The sequence below is a fragment of the Sinocyclocheilus rhinocerous genome, unplaced genomic scaffold (assembly GCF_001515625.1).
Source record: "Sinocyclocheilus rhinocerous isolate Xijiao unplaced genomic scaffold, SAMN03320098_v1.1 scaffold1852, whole genome shotgun sequence".
NCBI classification, from domain to species: domain Eukaryota; kingdom Metazoa; phylum Chordata; class Actinopteri; order Cypriniformes; family Cyprinidae; genus Sinocyclocheilus; species Sinocyclocheilus rhinocerous.
This window is the reverse complement of record NW_015636840.1, coordinates 201,967-222,322: the sequence shown is the minus strand read 5'-3', so window position 1 is coordinate 222,322 and position 20,356 is coordinate 201,967. Positions and strand designations below refer to the sequence as shown.

The 20,356-nt window shown below is 37.9% G+C and overlaps 1 protein-coding gene and 1 pseudogene across 2 annotated transcripts in view; both read right to left on the bottom strand.

The window, feature by feature from the left end:
- Positions 1–7,274, bottom strand: part of LOC107748083 (extracellular calcium-sensing receptor-like) — a 10,515-nt pseudogene extending 3,241 nt beyond the window's left edge.
- Positions 7,275–9,003: 1,729 nt separating this feature from the next.
- plch1 (phospholipase C, eta 1) overlaps positions 9,004–20,356 on the bottom strand; it is a 96,695-nt gene continuing 85,342 nt past the window's right edge. Inside the window, exons 16-24 of one of the 2 annotated variants that reach the window (XM_016562741.1) lie at positions 17,801–17,908; positions 17,520–17,644; positions 17,322–17,406; positions 17,061–17,207; positions 16,122–16,201; positions 15,181–15,240; positions 13,790–14,147; positions 11,872–12,036; positions 9,004–11,784 (exon numbers count right to left, since the gene is read on the bottom strand). In XM_016562741.1, the coding sequence (XP_016418227.1) occupies positions 9,713–11,784; positions 11,872–12,036; positions 13,790–14,147; positions 15,181–15,240; positions 16,122–16,201; positions 17,061–17,207; positions 17,322–17,406; positions 17,520–17,644; positions 17,801–17,908 (3,200 nt within the window). In that variant the 3' untranslated portion in view covers positions 9,004–9,712. Of the gene's footprint in view, positions 12,037–13,789; positions 14,148–15,180; positions 15,241–16,121; positions 16,202–17,060; positions 17,208–17,321; positions 17,407–17,519; positions 17,645–17,800; positions 17,909–20,356 lie in introns of both variants that reach the window. The other variant, XM_016562742.1, reaches the window with a different exon arrangement.

The following is a 20,356-nucleotide window of genomic DNA, read 5'->3' as shown; positions in this document are numbered from 1 at the left end:
ACATCACGAGTAGACACGCCCCTTATTGCTGATTGGCTACAAGTTTGTTTTGCGATTCGGCCCGAATCAGTTTTCTAAAGTGTTTTTGAAAAATCACTTACTCTGCCTTTAAAGCTTTATGGTATTTAGTGACTTTATAAATTAGTGTTAGAACACGTTATTGACCTGTACTGTTGCTGATTTCTCCCTCCGTACAGGGCAGGCAGTCAAAACGGCACACTGGCAGACCCTTCTTAATGGCTTTACGTGCCCCAGGTGGACACTCAGAAGTGCACACGGATACAGGCATCTGGGAACACGTTACACAATATATTAAACCTTTTTCATATAATTGTTTAGATTTATATTAGAAGCCCATCTAACCTTCCCAGAGTCTCCAGGCCATGAAATAGCCGACTCAATAATAATGAGCTGGTTCCCATCCACTCGTCCGATGGAAACATACTGGAGTGAACCATCAGGAGCTCTCTGCCAGTTCAGCAGGTTATAGACAGGTGGAATGCTGCCATCCTGGAAATAAAACTCCTCTCCTAACTGAGTGGTGAAAATGAACTTGTCCAATGTGCTGTAAAAGCTGAACATGTCAGGAAAAGAGAGAATATTTAATATGTTTGGAACAACCATAAAATTAATGGGACAAAATATATGGACATTTAACCCATAATTAAAATAAATAATTTTAATGCAGATTCTTAAAACTAATACCAAACACTTAGCATTAAACATTGTATGTATTGTTTATAAAAGTGCATAACTGTGAGTAAATATGCCTTACTTGAAAGGTTATCTTACTTGGACGAATTGAAACATTCAAATTGTGTTCATTTGATTAAGTACATACTTAAGGTTCTGAATTAATTATGTCCTGTGCTGGCAATTTTTTACAGCTCATTATTTAACAGCCGTTTTAACCTTATACATACGCTGCTTTTATACATAATCTTAAATTGAAAGAGTAGGAGATAATAAATTATGTAAATAAAATTACACTAAAAGATTATAATTTCAGTCAATTAAAATATAACAAATAAAACATTTCAATAAATACAAGTCTAAAACACGTTAAAAATCAAACGTCTTGTAAAAACACTTCTTATTATTGTTTAAAGAGTTTGCTTTCTTTCTTTAAAATATATGCCAGTTAGGTAGTTGTGTTAATATCTTGTTATCTGATGCAATGACATTTTAATAGGGCTGACAGTTAAATGCATTAATTGCATTAATTAGTTATGGAAAAATAATGTGATTAAAATATTTTAACGCAGTTAACGCACCTGCCCCAGACCTGTCATCTTACATTTTATACAGTTGACTTTTGAAAAACATGGGCAACAACTAGTCCATACATATGTGTCCCTAAAATTTGAGATATTGGGCCAAAAAAAGGCACTATGAGTTTTTGCATCACATGAGCAGCGAGAGCAATATCACACGAGTGTTGTTTTTGTCCCAAATAGCATATGTAGCAAATGTGATTTTATAAAACAGGTCAGTAAATAAGAAGCTAATATTGTGTTATATTTTAAACACAATATTGTCTGTTTTTGCTCAGTTTTGCCAATGCAAATATTACATATGACACAGAAGAACTGTTGTGCGTCTCAGAGCAACACAGCGGTGTTTCCTTTCTGAATGTTTTGAACGAATTGGATGAACCAATGATTCAATGGCCCATTCATAAAGAGAGCCATTTACCATTCCTGAATGAATCGGCCATTCGAATGAATGAATGAATGAATGAATGAATGACTTATTCATTAAGACATTTACCGCCACCGACTGGTTTCTTATTTAGAGTATCATTTCATTAAAAAAATCATTTCATTTTTACATATTAATAAAAAATCTATATGAAAAAAAAAAATGTAATTCTATTTCATGCTTTTTCATGTAACACAATAATGGCTTTAAATTTTCTTTTGTGGGTAATTTCTCAGTCAAATTTAATGGGCGATTAATATGGTATTAACTAGATTAATTAATCGCCACATTGTGTAATAAATTAGATTTTAAAAATTTGAATCGATTGACAGCCCTAATTTTTTTTTTGACCACTATAGAAATAAATAAATAAAAATATGTCACATGAGATGCATACCTCTGCTGGGGTGATGTTGTCTGGAGAGGAGCACTTTGGTTTTATTTTAGGATCAGAGTTATTTTGCGGGGTGCACGCCAGCAAAGAATGAAGTGCATGAGCAGCAGCATTTTCAGCTAAATAAATATTATACGTCACTGTCAGTTGAAAAGTATCGGTAAATCAACTCTGAACCCCCTCCATACTCTCTCTGCCACTGCATGGAGGCAGGGCTTTCTGAATGGCCTTGGAAGAGCTTTTCATAAGGCTACAGCCAAATGTATTTTCCCACAAGGTCCTCAAGAATTCATAATCAGGGTAACGGGCAGGATGTAGCTGCCAGAGATGCGCATCAAAACCAGGTACTTCATAAAGCTACACCCAGTGTAGCGATGGTGTAGAGCTGGGGATTGGCCAAGAGATAGGTGCTAGTGCTTCAGATCTCACTGGCCAGGAACAGCCTGCCTGTCACGTTCCTATGGACCAATTCCAAAAGAAACACCTCTACATCCATATACCAAGAAAACACCAGGATTACGTTGGCAGAAGAGGCTTGGATTGTTGCAGCGGCACGGGCCACATCCTTTGCCAACTGCTCCATGTAAAGTGTGTGAAAAAAGGCCAAGCAGATTCCCATGCCCTTGATTTCCTTTTCAAACACCTGCACAGCGTCCATAGTCATTATCGGCAACCACGGCTCCAACCCCGGTCCAGCCGAAGCGTTTGGCCATCTGTGCCATGGTGCATGCCTGATAGGCATCACTGGGGACAGTGCGGAAATTAGGGTACTTTTGTCTGTCACTAAGACACGGGCAGCTGGCCAGGTAGCTGATCTGAAAGAAAATTTCAAACATTATTTGACAGAGCATGCATTTAAATGTCATATTGCATATTTACAAATGGCTAAACATCAATTCTATCCACATTTTTTGGTGGGTAATAGGCTATAACCTCACCACTGGATCTGCATGGGACTCAGGGTCCTGGACAGAAGAATGCTTTGTGTAGAAGAATCTCCAATGAGGACTTTGGCGGGTCTAGTGGTGCCGCATGTTTTGTTTCCTCCACTGATCATTGACATAACGGGATACGGGAACAGCTTTCCATTACGTGATAACCCCGTTGGACCCCCGGCAACAGAGTGGGGCTACGGTTAATTTCCTCAACTGCAAATACAATCGCCTGAGCCCAGAATGTTCCAAAAAACTGACAACAGACAAACAATTTCCAGTATAATAATAATAATTATTATTGTTGTTGCTATTATTATACAAAAAATTATATTATAATAATTATACTGGAAATTGTTTGTCTGCTGTCAGAGAAACAATTTATTATTTATGTCCGGGATATATATATATATATATATATATATATATATATATACACACACACACACACTGTATGTTTACACACTAACTTATTTCTGATTATATAATTTATTTATTATGTATGTATATACATCTCAATGTTCAATTATATTTCACATCATTAACCACTAAAAGCTAAAAAAAAAAAAAAGCTATGAAAAAGTGACTGCAGATAAATCTAAATTTAACTTGACATCAAGATATCTTAAAATGATGCTCACTTGATATGGGTTACATGGGTAACTTTACAATAACCTTCCTTAGTTAACCTTAGTTAATGCATTAAGTACTGTAGCATTAACTAACAATGAGGAATAAATTGTTAACAGTATTTATGAATCTTTGTTAATATTAATAAAATACACCTGTTCATTATTAGTTCATGTTAGATCAGGTTCATTAAATAATATTAAAGGGGTCATATGATGATTTTTTAAAGATCATTATTTTGTGAAGATTCCTAAATGCATCTACTTTCGGAAGGCCAAATGAAGTGCTTTTGCTTTCGCCTAGAAACACACAGTGTCTCCCTGACATGCTGCTTCAACACTAACTGCGGTTACTGACACCATGCCTTCTTTCTTTGCGTGCACATTTGCGGCGGGATTATGCAAATATTTCCACATAGTGGGGTAGATATGTGGGGGCGTGTTAGAATGAGCCGTTTTAGGGGGGCGTGGCAGAGTCTTAACTTTGATAAAGAATATCTCTTTGGTTTTGAGACTTTAGTCTTTGCAACTTCAGGGATCTTATCTATGCACAATCAGCTTGTAACACTCCAAAGAGAAAGGAAAACTTGAAATCGCATCATATGACCCCTTTAAGAGATGCAGGGTTTGATTTTACAAATGTTAGTTCATGTGAAATACATAATAATAATAATAATAATAATAAACAAAACAATAAAAAAAAGTTTAAAACATAATTCTGCAACCACACCAATAAACCAATAAACATGAGTACATTGTGTTTAAATATATCTGTACATGTTACAGAGTTACAAGTTCTGAGTTACAGAATATTCATTAACAATCCTGTTAACCTTAGACATAAGCTACTGCTATAATACACTACCAGTCAAAAGTTTTTGAACAGTATTTTTTTAAATGTTTTTTAAAGAATTCTCTTCTGCTCACTAAGCCTCCATTTATTTGATTCTAAATACCGCAAAATCTGAAATATTGTGAAATGTTTTTACTATTTAAAATAACTGCTTTCTATTTGAATATATTTTAAAATGTAATTTATTCCTGTGATTTCAAAGCTGATTTTTTTCAGCATCATTACTCCATTCTTCAGTGTCACATGATCCTTCAGAAATAATTCTAATATTCTGATTTGCTGTTAAAAAACATTATTATTATTAATAATAATAATACTTAAAACAGTTGAGTATTTTTTTAAGGATTCTTTGGTGAATAGAAAGATCCAAAGATCAGCATTTATCTGAAATAAAAAAGCTTTTGAAAACATTATATACTATACCATTCAAAAGCTTGGAGTCAGTATTATTTTTTTAATTATATAAATTAATACTTTTATTTAGCAAGGATGCTTTAAATTGATCAAAAGTGATCATAAAGACATTTATGATGTTACAAAAGATTTATATTTCAGATAAATGCTGTTCTTCTGAACTTTCTTTTCTTCAAAGAAATCTGAAAAAATTCTAGTCAGCTGTTTTCAACAATAATAATAAATGTTTTTTTTGGGGGGGGGGGCAGCAAATCAGAATATTAGAATGATGTCTGAAGGATCGTGTGACACTGAAGACTGGAGTAATGATGCTGAAAAAATCAGCTTTGAAATCACAGGAACAAATTACACTTTAAAATATATTCAAATAGAAAGCAGTTATTTTAAATAGCAAAAATATTTCACAATATTACTGCTTTTGCTGTATTTTGGATCAAATAAACGCAGGCTTAGTGAGCAGAAGAGAATTCTTTAAAAACATAAAAAATATTATTGTTCAAAAACTTTTGACTGGTATAATGTACATTAACCCAAATAAAATAAAAATAAAATGTCAAAAATCCTACATCTGCAGGGAAAATGTCAGAGAATGATTTTACATTTTATAACCGTTCCAGCTATTCAAACTGGTATTGTTATATGAGCATGAGGGGGAATCAGTTTTGCAAGAATCTAAGGGATAGTGTTCAGAGGCTGGTCTAAATACACGCAAAAAAAACCCCATAACAAAACACTTTTCCCAACATATATTAAGTTTCTACACAAATACAAAACACACAAACTGCCATCGCATAAACATTAAAAAACCATAAAACATTCAAAATAGATAAAGGCAATGGCCAAATAAAAGGTAGGAATGTGTGTGTATGAAATGTCCAACAAAGATGCTAAAAAAAAAAACATTTGGTAAAGGAGAGCAGTCAGTGTTATAAAGTCTTATCTGTTGAAGGGTAAACTGATGACATGACGAAATGGAAGAGAGGGTCAGAAACCCTTTGAAAAAATCCTTAGGCGGTTGCAAAACTGCACCCAAGATCCATAGTTCTGCACTCCACAAAGTACCATAAGTTGGTAGGATACATAAAGTCCTCTACAAAAGAAAACAACTCATTAACTTTCAAACAAACTCACCAAACAAATACAACCCACAAAACATTCAAATAAGTGACTTTCCCCAAACAATAAACCTCACAAGTTTTACACAAAAGCAAAAGATGAAAAATAAAGCAACAAACTCACGGTTGAGCAGCAAAACCAATGTTCCTCAAACCTGGGCTGTGTCTGAAATCGCCCCCTATACCCTTAAATAGGGCACTATTTGAGGGAACAGCCATTTTTTGTGGTGTCCGAAACCATAGTGGACGTTCTCGAGTGCACTCATTCAATCCCACAATGCACTGCAAAAACGAGTGTACAACTGGTGCACACTCAACGGCTAGAGAATGCCCATAATGCACCGTGAGAGTCACGCATCGAATGAATTCCCGCATCTCGCCAGAAGATGGCGCCCGCAGTTGAATAATCAATCCGTTTCATTTTTACGAAGCGCTCATCCATGGTGTACAGCATAATGTACAACACGGGTATAAATTCATTGTAAATTGATTATTAAATTGTTTGATTAGAGTTTATACATAATTTCCGTGACAGAGTTCAAGATAAATCCTTTAATCTTACTACTGGAGCTGCTAGTTTGCTAGTTTCAAATGATTAATAAACAGCAAGCACAAACTATGCAAAAGCGGCATTCCTTCCGGTGCACTCAGTGTCCGAATTCACTACTCGTTTTCATTCACTCCTTCTAGCGAACTGAATTAGTGACCTAATGTAGGGAATAGTGAATGAGGGTATAGGGGGCGATTTCGGACACAGCCCAGGACTCTCTTGAGAACAGCAGATGCCATGATGCAACTCAAATGGAATCTACCACTCATTCTATTACTTCCTCTTTTATTCACAAATGAGGATATGCTATTGGTGTCCCCTAGTGGTCAAGATGAACAAAGCACTAAAAATGAAATACATTAAATCATGTAACAAGCTGTGACTGTTACAATTTATAAAATATTATTCCACCAAACACATCAATACACAGACTCCATGTACTTGACAGGTGTGGAGAGAGATAGGAAAGAGAATGGAAAAGGGCGTATCACTTACTCTAAGCATGGCGCTAATTCAGCTTTTCTGGTGAAGCTCAGGTCAGGGGTCGCAGCCAGGTTATGTACATTAATGAGAGCACCGATAATCACATCAGCATCCTGGTAGAAACCATGACCGTCTAAGTTCTGTGAAGTGTCCAAGTTCTCACACTTTTCCTGCAGAGTCTCTTCTACCACAGAAAACCCCATCCCAGCCCCACATACTGCACACAGTAGCAGCACCAGCACAGAAATTGGGAGCAACGATAGGACTTGTACAGACATTGACAAAGTTTGGTGTTATCTGCTCTTCCCGCACCCTTGTGCATCAGTGTAGGGCAAGAAGAGATATTTCTTTTGACCACAGTCCCAAAAGAGCAGTAGAAAAACAAGGGCCAGAGAAAACAACATATGGGACCAAATTGCAGCACCTCTTGAGTTACAGAATTAAAGACAATTGCACAATAATTTTTGATGAGCTCACGGTTAGAGCTGCACAGGGACATTCAGTATTCTTAGAATTGTGGGGCAGTGATACAGTTATCTTCAGACTTAAAACAACAAAGCCCCATCTGCATGAAAGCCTCTGACAAACTGATTTTTAATTACAAACTCATCTGGGTTTTCCTGATGAAACAGTCCAGTTTTTTTTACTGTTTTTGTGTTTGCTGTTACTCAGAGACTAACACTATCACAGAATACAGCAACCTAGTTTACAACTTTTTGCAGCCTTAAAGTGCCCCTATTATGCCTTTTTTAAGGTTGCTAATATTGTTTTATGAGTCTCCTAAAACAGGTTTACATGCATGCAAGGTTAAAAAAACACGTTAGTTTTCTCAAAAAATAGATTTAATTTGACCTCATTTCTAAATGATTCGTAATTGACTCATGCGAAGCAGTTCAAAGAATCAGTCTCTCTAAACCTCTCCTTTCCGTGAGCCCTCACTGCTGTGATTGGTCAGATGGTGCAGTCCTTTATGATTGGTCCAGAGCCAGAGAGCGATTGGCTCTGGATTGGTCTAACGCGTACAGCGTGTGTCGGAAACGAAGCGCCCATTGCCATGACGAAATGACAGCCCTGGAGACTTGTCAATACATAGAAAAGATGGTATCGATTGTACCTTACCAATTCGAGCCGGAGTCTGATGATGAAACGGTTGAACTGGCTGATCAACAAGAGCACGACTGGAGCAGGACGTTTCTCAGTGGTAAGTGTTAACAAGTGTTAACAAGTTTGTGGTAATTATAAGGTGTGATAAAACAAATTTACTCTCACAGCGTAGGATACAGCGTCTTCTCGACATGTTAACCACACGGAAATTTTACTGTTTGTGGGCGGGCAAGTTGGCAACGTAGAACGTGGGCAGACATTATGCAAATGTGTTACTTCGTGACGTAGAGCCGTAACAGAATAAGATTTGAATTCCTGATGACTCATTTAGGCGATTGCGAGCCGACTCTTTTTTGTTTTTTATAGACAATAACTTTATTTAACGTGCACTGTTGGCTTCACAACTTTGCAGATAGTTTATGTTCACATACAGCTACATGACACACTGCATGAAAGGTAATATTCAAAAAGTCATAATAGGGGCACTTTAAAGGAATGGGCATTTGACTCTAGGAGTCAAGGCCAGTGGGGCAATGCCAAAACATAGAGAATTAAATTAGGCAGAATAAAAAAATGAAAATTGGATATACAGTTATTACAGAGGCAGATAAGAGAAACCACACAAAAATATATTTTTCCTTAGAGCAAACATTTCATAATTTTATTGCATTGGTAGGAAAACGCTTACACTCATCTTGGATGAGCAACAATAACATGAACAATGGACTAGATGCCTTTAAGCACAAAGGAGTTGAAACAAATCTGTTTTTTTTTGTCTCTTTAAAAAGAAAACTAAATATTAAGTCTAACAAATGTTATTTTTGCCCTCTGTATCAAAGCAATTATAAAAATAAAACTTTAACCATACAGCTTTAGAATATGAAGAAGAGTTTCAAACTTCTTTAAATCCATGACTAATAGAAAGCAAGCAAGTCAGAGCAAGCAGGTAAATGTGCTGTATTGCATTCAATACAACAGAATTATTCTGTGCAAAATCAGAGCACAGCATCTACAGGTCTGTGCATAGTCATGCTGAAAATGTTCACAGTTCACATGCTAAAAAAAACCTCACAGTATTTAAAATTGAAAGGAAAACCAATCGTGCTTTGACTGAGCATAAATTTACCAACATATGTACAAACTACACAGACATACAAATAACAAGATATGCAGGAAGACTGAATAAAAAGAGAAGCCCCTTCATGACTTTGTTGTACTACATAGTTTAAAAAAGAACAAATAGCTGACAACAACAACAAAAAGAAAATGTCTGCAAGAAATATCCAATTCAATTATTTACTCTTTTTTTTTTTAAACCTTGAGACAGCACACATTTTGAACAATATTTTTTTTCAAGCATGACAGGGACCACATGTATATAAAATAATAAGTTTAATACAGCAGGAGTAGCACAAGTAGGAGACCGTGTTATATGGAATATGTACACAGTTCTGGAAGTGTCCTGCTACATATACAATAGTTGCAACTGTTACTAGGAAATACATGCACAGTCAAAAACAGCAGGTGAGATGCAAGGTCAAAGCCTAAGTAGGAAGAAGACCTCGGGTTCTGATGAGTTGGAGAAGTCCGGAGGGAGTACAGAATCGTCATTATAGTAGCGATCTCCGTATCCATAGTGTAGTGAGGTGCAGGCTCCTTCAGGCAAGCCTCGGGCCTCAGGACCCAGATGGTTCAGGTAACCAGTGATATAAGACCCTGTAGAGTGCCTGTTCGGTGGAGGATTTTGGGAGGAAACTGGTTTATTGCGGAGTACTACTTCCATGGCACCCTCAACAGAGTGGTGTTTGAAGGCCTCCTGCTGTCTCTCACGTGCACGATTGGCTATATGACGTACACGACTTTGACTGCGGGACGACAGTCGTCTTGACAGAAATGGTGGAGGGTCTTCAGGATCATCAGCAGAGCTCCGAGAAACCAGAGGAAGCACTGAAAGAGGTTTCGGGATGGGTTGAGAACAAGAGGGGAGGGGATGCGTATAGTCTTCATGTTCCAGTGTTACAAGCTTGCGAAGCTGCTCAGTTAAGGGATCAGTGGACTTCGGACGACCAGAAATCCCACACATGCGTCTTTGGTCTTTCATTGCAGGAGTGACAAAACTTCGGCTGATTGACTTGTACTTGCTCTGAAAGTTACATGAAATGTCCTCAGAGGTCAGGTCTCCCAGGCTCTTGGACTTGGAAGAAGTTGGAGAGAGTCCATTGTACATCTGAGGAGGAGGTACAGGAAAGGCCTGATTGTGCGGAGATGGCTGGGAAAAAGAGTCTTGTGATTCAACTGTAATCATGTTGTAGTCTGATACAGGTGTGTACAAGTCCCTCTTTAACAAATTATGACAGCCTTGAGTCTTTGCAAGACATTCTGAGGACAAAGAGCTTTTGTTTAAATGCTCTGCCCTGCTGATCAAGCTGTTCTGGTCTCTTGTCTCCTGGTGCCTTCCTTCTGTGGCATCTATTCTGTGATCACCAAGTGTAAATCTCCCAGAATCATTATAACATTTAAACTTCCTTGGCTGGGATTTGTTATTAAGGTAGGTGCTAGAGTTCAGACTTTGGTGTGGAGATTGGTAGAGTCTGTGAAAGGGTGATGTGTCCGTGGAGTATGAGTGAACAGGAGAGGGATTGTATGAGAGTTTGTGGAGATGGTTTGGTTCAAGTCTTTGTACTTGATAGAGGGAGGTCTGGTTTAAGCTTTGACCACTTTTGAAATCGTGAAGAGGACTCAAAGGGGTCAGCGTGTTGTCTAAGGGATCCTCGTCTACATTGATCTCCACCTCCATCAGACTGCTGTTTGTAAAGTCTTGGCACAGCAAGAAGCGGTCTGAGGCTGTGCTATTGATTGAGGTCTCTCTGTATCCTCCGAATTCAACATTTCTGCAGGAACCAGTGGAATGGCATTGGCTGCTATAGCTTTGCTTTAGATTTCCATGTGCAGACCATTCTAAAGGCATCTTGATGGGCGAGGATCCCTGGCTGACCACAGGAGAACCAACCAAGTCATTTTGAAAGTTGTTTTGACAAAGGCTGTTTGTAAATACAGGAGAAAGCACCTCCTCATCCAAGATGGTAAAGACTGCAGGTTCAGTCGTTTTAGGACTAGAAGGTCTCTCGGTTAGCTCTGAGGTTGCGCACACAGATTTTTTGATAACTTTTAGTGGAGTGCTGGAAAGCTCATTGTTGAGACAAGGAAGGTCAAATGGAGGAAGAGAATATTTCATGGGTTGTGAGTTGGATGGAATTAGGGAGCTCTGCTCATCAGTGACCTCAAATTGGCCAATCAGAACAGAAATGGACCCACAGGTGTCATACTCATTGTCTAATGAGACAGCGTCAATAAGGCGAGAGAGAGCACTTTCCTGGAGGGACACTTGACTCTTCTCATCTGGCAGAGTCATTCTAGGAGAGTGTGATTTGGTGTTGGTTCCTGAAGATGAGGAAGAAGAGGAAGTTGAGGAATACGTGGCTGCCTTGGGTGTTAGAATGTTCTTTTTAGGGGCTTCCAACTGGCATGATTCTCTATGACTTCCTTCACTCCGTAAGCTACTGCCACCATTGCATTGCTCTGTAGGACCTGTCAAGTGGTCTGCTGGCCCTTTGGAAGAACATAATTGATCAGCTTCAGTCTGGGTGAGACCACCTCTTGTGTGTTCTTGTTGAGAATCACTCAGATTTTCCTTACTGTGCTCAATGACCAGGTAAGGGGTTTCTTTTGTATCTTTGGGCTCAATGTTACAGTCTTGAATGTGGTCAGCTGAAAGGGCATGGACATCAGGTTTTTTGAAGGCATAAGTTTCAAAGAGGAGATCCACTGAGACAGATCTGGGTTTCTCATTGAGGAAGGAATCTGTGGAAGACATTTTACAGGAGATGATTGTCAGTAAAAAAAACACCATTACTGACCTTCAAACACCAAAATCCAACACACACCACTCTAAACACAGGACAAATGGAATGTACTACCAAGTACAACTGTGAGAAGGAAATTTGATAATGGCGCTGTGACATGGGGAACATCCAGGTATTTTTTTTTTTTTAAATGAAACAAAACAAAAGTTGTTTAAAAACATTGGTACAATGGCTTAAAACTGGAATGTTTTAGGTGAGTCAACCCGAGTATGGCTTGTGGATTACCTTTAGGGGTTTCCTAGTCAGTTTTCTACTATAGAGAAGCACAACAGTAAAGACAGAACAAGACAAAGGCAAGTTAAGGTATTAAGGAAAGAAAAGCCTGCATGTCTGAATACTTCAAAGGGACCAGTAGAGATACTTAAAGGGATAGTTCACCCAAAATTAATTTTACTTTTTCAAAATGTCTTATAATCTTTTTATGTACCGCACATGAGTGAAAGTCATACAGGGGTTGGAACAAGGCTGAGTAAATGATGACATAATTAAAATGTTTGGTGAACTATCCCTTTATAAGGACTGCAAAACAATATAGAGCATGTGAAAATGTTAAATGAAAAATGTCATTATTAATAGAAGTGAAATAATAGAAAAATAATGAAAATGTGCATATAATTTCTTCTCTGAGAGGATAGCAGAAGCTACTGTGAGGAAAAAAAACAGTTTATGATAAGAAACTGCGTTAAACACAGCAGCGTTAATGTTATTTGGATTTGAGATGTAACAGCATTCATTCTGATTCATTAAAGGGATAGTTCACCCAAAAATGAAAATTTTATGTTTATCTGCTTACCCCCAGGGCATCCAAGATGTAGGTGACTTTGTTTCTTCAGTAGAACACAAACGAAGATTTTTAACTCAAACCGTTGCAGTCTGTCAGTCATATAATGGAAGTGAATGGGAATCACGGCTTTGAGAGTCAAAAAAAACATACACAAACAAAACCAAATTAAACCCTGCGGCTCGTGACGATACATTGATGTGTAAAGACACGAAATGATCGGTCTGTGCAAGAAACTGAACAGTATTTATATAGTTTTTTTACCTCTGATTCACTGCAATGTCCGAACTGTCCTGAGCCCGTTCTCAACAGCCGGCGCGTGATGCGTCTTCTTCTGCTTCTTGCTTTACGGCAGATCGCAGACTTGAGCGCGTCCTCGACAGCATTATCTCTCAAATGGACCATTGGCACTCCTAATTGAGATTATAGATAGATTGTCAATGGTCCATTTGAGAGATAGGTGGCGGTAATGCACTTATATGTCTGCGATCCGCCATAAAGCAAGAAGAATAAGAAGACACGTCATGCGCCGGCTGTTGGACAGTTTGGACATTGCGGTGAATCAGAGGTAAAAAATGATATAAATACTGTTCAATTTCTTGCACAGACCGATCGTTTCGTGTCTTACGATACACATCAATGTATCGTCACGAGCCGCAGGGTTTAATTTGGTTTTGTTTGTGTATGTTTTTTTGACTCTCAAAGCCGTGATTCCCATTCACTTCCATTATATGACTGACAGACTGCAACGGTTTGAGTTAAAAATCTTCGTTTGTGTTCTACTGAAGAAACAAAGTCACCTACATCTTGGATGCACTGGGGGTAAGCAGATAAACAACACATTTTCATTTTTGGGTGAGCTATCCCTTTAAGACACAGTTCATAAGGGGATGTCAAGGGAATTACTTACCAATGATTGTGTCAGCTTCAGGATCAGGGCCCTCCCGATCTGGGGTGGACAGGCTGAGGTGACTATGTAGGAGCTTATCCAGGGGCATAGATGCTGGACCGTGTTGGAGGGCTTTTCTGTTCCCCGCTCTCCTCTCTACAAAAATGGTTTGAGAGTCCCCAGTGCTGTGCTTTCTGTCACTTGTAACTTCAGCCAGTGGCATCTTGCTCTTTTTGCTGCCCTTAGCAGGGGCACTGGCAGTCCTTCGAAGAAGGTGGTCAGTTATGGATCGTTTACGAGGTGGAACTCCAATATGTGTGTCCACTGAGGACTTGGAACTTCTATTAAATAAGCCTCTAAAACCTCGCAGCTGACGACCCTGGGAAACAGACAGGAATAGAGAGAGAATTCAGCATACAATATTTATTTAAGCCATTTAACCGTCTGGGACCAAGCAAAAAATTTTACGTTATGAGAATGATTAATGCTGCATAATTTCTACTTCCTAATGTGATACACGACAATGAGTGTTTCCAACCTACATCTATCTATCTATCTATCTATCTTATTTTTTGTATTTTACTTTTTTGCACTGATGATAGTTTTTTTGTTTTTGTATTGTCTTGTCTACAAATAAAAAGACATATGTAACACATGATTTCAATTTTTTCTTGTAGAACAAAATACATTTCTTAAAATGACTATAATTATTATTTCATGATTATTTACATTTTAAAAAGTTGATCCTATTTTTAAAAAATAAAAATAATATATGCATTTTCTATTTCTGTAAAATCAAGATTAGAAAGAGGAAGGCATATGATATTCTAAAAATCCCAGGATGTCTTCTATATGATGAAACAGATTTACATACGTGATCTCAGAAAAAAAAATCATATCTTCTTTTTTTTTTTTTAAATGGTGTTGCTGGGTCCCGGGTTAAATCAAACAGTCCTCACAGACAAAAACGTACATGCAATGTCACATTTCAAACAGTCGATTTCAACAATCTCACAATGACAATCTTTGTATGGACTACAGCAACAAGACGGATACAGAATTTCTGCTCCTATACAAACCACTGCATTACTGACTAAGTTCAACAGATTGCAGCACATTCATTTGTAACCATTAATGATTAATTCGACCATCTTTCATCTTTCCAGCCTTCAAAATTCAATATTTTTTTTACAAGAGGAAACAAATCCAGCTTTAAAACCGAGGACAGAACTGACCAAAACATAATTACTTAAAAAACAAAAACTAACAGACAAAATGAAATTTAAAAGGCATGTCCATACAACTGCACATTTACAACAGCTTAGTGTTCACTGAGCAAGAACAGGATGTCACATTGGCACATTAGAAGATGCTCATGCAGTTCCATGCAGCACACTACATAGCCAGGGTACCTTATTAGCTCCTAGCAAGTGCATTATGGTATAGCTTGGGTTGAGGACTAAAGGACTCCACTGGAAAGTAAAAAGGTTGGAGGAACTTCAATAAAATGTCAATGGAGGACAATATCAATAAAGTTATTTTGTTTTTTTGCTGATCTGTTTTTCTGTATTGAGATGGAAATGAGAAAAAATGTCACAGTCACAGGTTTAGTCACACCAGTAGAAATGGATGGAAACAACAGCTTGCATTACAGATTGTTATGCTAACCAGCTGAGTTTTTTAACACCTTTTAATTCATTCAAAACACACCAGTTCCTGGAAAATATTGCTTTAATAATGAATAGGAACTGATCTAATTACTAAATGCATGAAGAAATAGAGAGTAGAATTTAAAGGGGCCCAATTATGCTCTTTTACAATGTCTTGAATTTGTATTGGGGGTGTTCTAGAACATGTTCTCATGCTTGGTGGTTTGAAAAAATTTTTTTTTTCTTTTTACATAATTTACATTATTACAGTACTGTAGTGTCTGGACCAATCAAACACACAATATATATTTTGTTAGCTAGATTTAACAAATACTCTGTAACACCCCTCAGTTAACAAGCCATATGAGGACCTATGGATTATTTGTAATGATATTCCAATGAGCCGCTTTGTGATATCACAAAGCCCGGAAAACAAACGCTGTAGTCCAAACGAGCCATTCGTTGTAGTTCTTGAAAAGGGATTTTTTTTTTTAAACGAAACATCTCCCTTTGGAGTGGACTTTGAGATTTGTAAGTTTGAAGATCTTTTTTATGCCTAAACATGCACACTACACACTGACTAAAATTCAAAAAGTGAAAAAGCATAATAGGACCCCTTTAAATTGGTAACATGCCCAGTGGAAATGGCTGTGGATCTTTATCAGACTGATTAGGTACAGCTGTCTGTATAGTTATAAGCTCACCTTCCCATAGATGTCATGCACTGTGATATGGACAAAAATGGATGCCTCTGTCATTCCTTCCAAATAAACGTGTCTAAATCCTGCAGGAGTGGGAAAGAAGAGGAATGATTGAAAATGGGATGGAAGAAAGGCATTTGCATTTGTGAGAACATTCAGAGTGAATGCAACTGAAAAAAAAACAAGAAGACATGGTGTCATCAGTAGCTTTAGCACAGTAGCATGTCTTCCATCGGTGAGACCGTGTGACTGTCTGCGTGAGGGCCGAGAGAGTTCAGCAGCAGACATGTCCAAAGGCAGCACTTCAGGCCTCCATTACTCTAATGACATGCTTCACATGACACCACTCTGAGTGCTATCCCTCACACTTGACATGCTAATTAATGACCCTGATTTCTTTTTATCTTGAGATATTTTTATCTCAGTTTATCTCAGTCACATTGTAGTCTTTTTTTGTCTTTTTAATCTGCTTATATCAGTTATGTAATTAGCTGATAATGTGACACTTACTAACATACATGGTTGTTTCTTAAACTACAGGCACTTTTATGTCCCAAGGGCTGAGTTTATTACACCAGTTTTGGACTTTTTTGTTACATGAAGGTTATAAAAAAAATATATATATATAATTAAAATGTATATAATTGATTTATATAATGTACAATAATTAAATTTTTACACAAACCAAATCCAATATGATTGTGATGATGATGAAAGGTAAATATCACTTGTGAACAGAAAATACTTTTGTTATTTTCATTCAACTGCAATATTAACACTATGTGAACATATTATGTAATTAATTCTATTATGTAAAACGACCGAAAAAAAATAGGTTGCATGCATATCTTCTGATGTACTTTACTTTACTTTACTTATTTAACCACCGGTCCAAAATTTTCCATAGTTGAAGAGACAACCACACAATAGAATCTCTCTTACCTGGCATGAGACTGCTGAAAGCTACAGTTCTCTGGCCCACAAAGTCTCGTCCAATGGGGTCATGATCCCAAACCAGGAAGCGCACTAGAGCCACCTCGGGCATGTGAAGTGTGAAAGACACAGTCTCTTCCCACACAGGGTTGAAACCTGCATTAACAATCACACCAAAAGTTAAAAAAGGTTAATGCCCCAAAACTTTATTTCTGTTCAAATAAGCTCAACAAATCCCCAGACACATAGGCAAAACCAGTGAAGCTGTACCATTATCATCCACAACCCTGGTTTGTTCTTTACAGCAATCCACCGGAAGACCAATAATCTCCACCTCAACGAAGGGATCAATGATCTATGAATAAAGTCCACAAAAGTCAAATATATAATATATAAACTGCAAATATATAAACTGCATTTCAACTCTGAATCCGATTGGAAATGTACTCTTAGGTGGCATCTGCTTACCTCACCACGATCTCCCAGCATTGAATCAGGAGGTTTGGGCAGCTGCTGTCCACTAATGATTTTTATCACCAATTGTTTCTTCGGATTAGCATGGAGCGGATCATCATTCAGTGGGTTGAAGGAGCCTGGAATAGATTTTCAGAGATTAACACACTCCCGAGAGTAATTGAAGAATAACTTTACACTTAAGTGTCAAGTAATTTTTACAGTTAAGTCTTCAGTGACAAAAACACAGTGGTCGTATATTTTGATTTAACAGTATTTTTAATGCATATGTGTACCTTTACACATTGGGCCAGGTTTGAGCACATAGCCACTGCCTCCATTCACCATGAACTTGGCTCTGTTCAGTTGCATCATACGGCCATCAGTCTGGTAGTTTAAAGCCACTGTGGGTTAAACAAAAGAAAAACCTTCATGCTATTTTTCCAAACCTTCATTACATTATTTCTTGAGTCCATTTTTCTCTCTTTCCTTATATTTTACCATCCTTCCTTCATTTATTCAGGATGTTTTTCAGCAAAATAATTCCATGTATTTATTCATCTGTGTAAAGCTAAATAAACTGGATGGCTAACAAACTATGAGGTTTTATCATGGCCTGGTAAGCATTTTATTTAATAAACAACCAGGGGGCAGAACTCAGCTGCGGCTCCACAAGTTCCAATTTACTATTGTTTATTGGATCCTTATGATGGCACACACACACACACACACACTTGCTTTTGCAATGCTCCTGCATCTTTTTCTGTCTTGTTCCTGGTTAATTTCTGATTTCTGACTTACTTTGTCTTTACCCTTTTTCTTCTTGTTCATCTGATTATTTGCTGCTTCATTTCTGTTAGCTGCCTCATCATTCACACACTCTGTTTAAAATTGTAAAACAAAGAACTGGTATTATGTAAAATGAAAACTGAATTATATCTGCTACGCTATTTCTACAGGTCACTAGGTCACTAATCAATCTTTTGATATTGACCATCATCAAATTTAAGAAAATGTGTATGTTTTTATTTTCGAAAAGCATCAAAAGTGACAGTGAAAGCATTTCTAAAGTTTCAAAAGATTTATATTTCAAATAAATACTACTCTTTTGAACTTTCTATTCATCAAAGAATTCTGAAAATAACATATCACAGTTATAAAAGTAGTTAAAGTATCACAATTTCCACAGAAATATTAAGTGCAGCTTCCATAACGTCCTTAAAATATTGAAGTGGATTAAGTCTTTTCTGGATCTTCCTCATGTATCTGGACAGCCCAATTTGTAAAACCATGCCTTTCTCCCAGGGTAACAAGATAAAGTCGTCTCCCAGTGGAGACAAAAGGGTTTAGTTTACATTAGAGATTTATATATTGACAATAAATTTGGTTCATTTACTCGGCTTAAACAGACAAAGAAAATAGATACAAGTTATCTAATAGACCTAAGACATCTGTAAAAATATGGAACCCAGTAAAGTCCTTAATCAGCAACCTTGATTTATAGCTTTTTAAGAGCTTAGTGGTCATGGAAAGATAAGCGCTCTGTGTGTCTTAACTAGATTTGGATATTGGCTGGTAAAATCTTAATAAAGATACTTTTCAAATGGCATCTGGCAGTAAGGTTAATATAAATTACTACTACCTTTTGTTTTTGTTCCTATGTTAAGTTACAGAGTGAAAGAGTATTAATCTGTGAGACAGTATAAGTTGTGTAAGCCGTCAGTTGTAGCTCATTTCATTTATATATTTAATTAGATTTAATTAGATTTATTTATTAATATTTCCATTGACAGGTGTGTAGGAGTTTATGTAGGTGGATGTATATATATATATATATGTATGGGTATATGTACATGTGTATAATTGTCACGGGGCGCTACTGTGTGGAGCACGGAACGAGGAAACCAGGAGTACAAACCAATGAGTTTATTTCAATCGCGGGGAATCACACGTAGCACAAGGGAGTTGACATAATACCGGACAACACTACAACACTAATACTAAAAGGACTCGGACTTTTAAACACAGGATAACAAGGGACTAAGGAGACACACCTGGGATCATTGGAAATTACACATGGGAAACACCTGGGATGAAATTAACTGAATACGCGGGAGACAGAAACTGGGTCACAGAGAAAAACACACAAAACACAGGACATAACGCCCCCCTCCGGAAGGCGTGTCCTCACGCCATATTGGAGTCGACACTGGAGCGAGCTCTGGGGCTGGAGTCGACACTGGAGCGAGCTCTGGGTCTGGAGCCGACACTGGAGCGAGCTCTGGGGCTGGAGCCGACAGGAGCCTCATAAACGCATGCAACGCTTGCCATATTATCACCCGGCGGGCTTGCCACATTAACGTCCTTTGGGCTTGCCACATTAACTGCCGGCTGACTTGACTCGGGAACTGCTGGCTGACTTGGGGGAGCCGCGGATGGCGGCGGGTTTGAGTGAGCCGCGGACGGCAGCGGACTGGTTCTGGCTCGGGACCGGACACTCCCCAGACACCGGAAGACACCTTCCCTCCAACTTAGTCCAGTGGTGTCTGGGAGGTCCACAGGGCGATGGTAGTTGGCCCCGAGCCAGAACAGAATCAAAACATGATCAAGTCAAAGTGTCTGAATAATTTTTGGCCCCAGTATATTGCATAAATGCAAAAAAGACTTATAGGCCATATGCCTAACAATAAATATTCAATAACGTGTGTCCACCAAAGTGTTTTTGGCCTGCTGAAAAATGTCAGGCGCTCTACTTAAAATGACCAGCTGGTGGCGCTTGAGAATGCTTTGGTGGCACAGAGTTTTTCCAGCTGTCGATTTGGTTGCTATGATGTGGAATATCCACGGCAGTA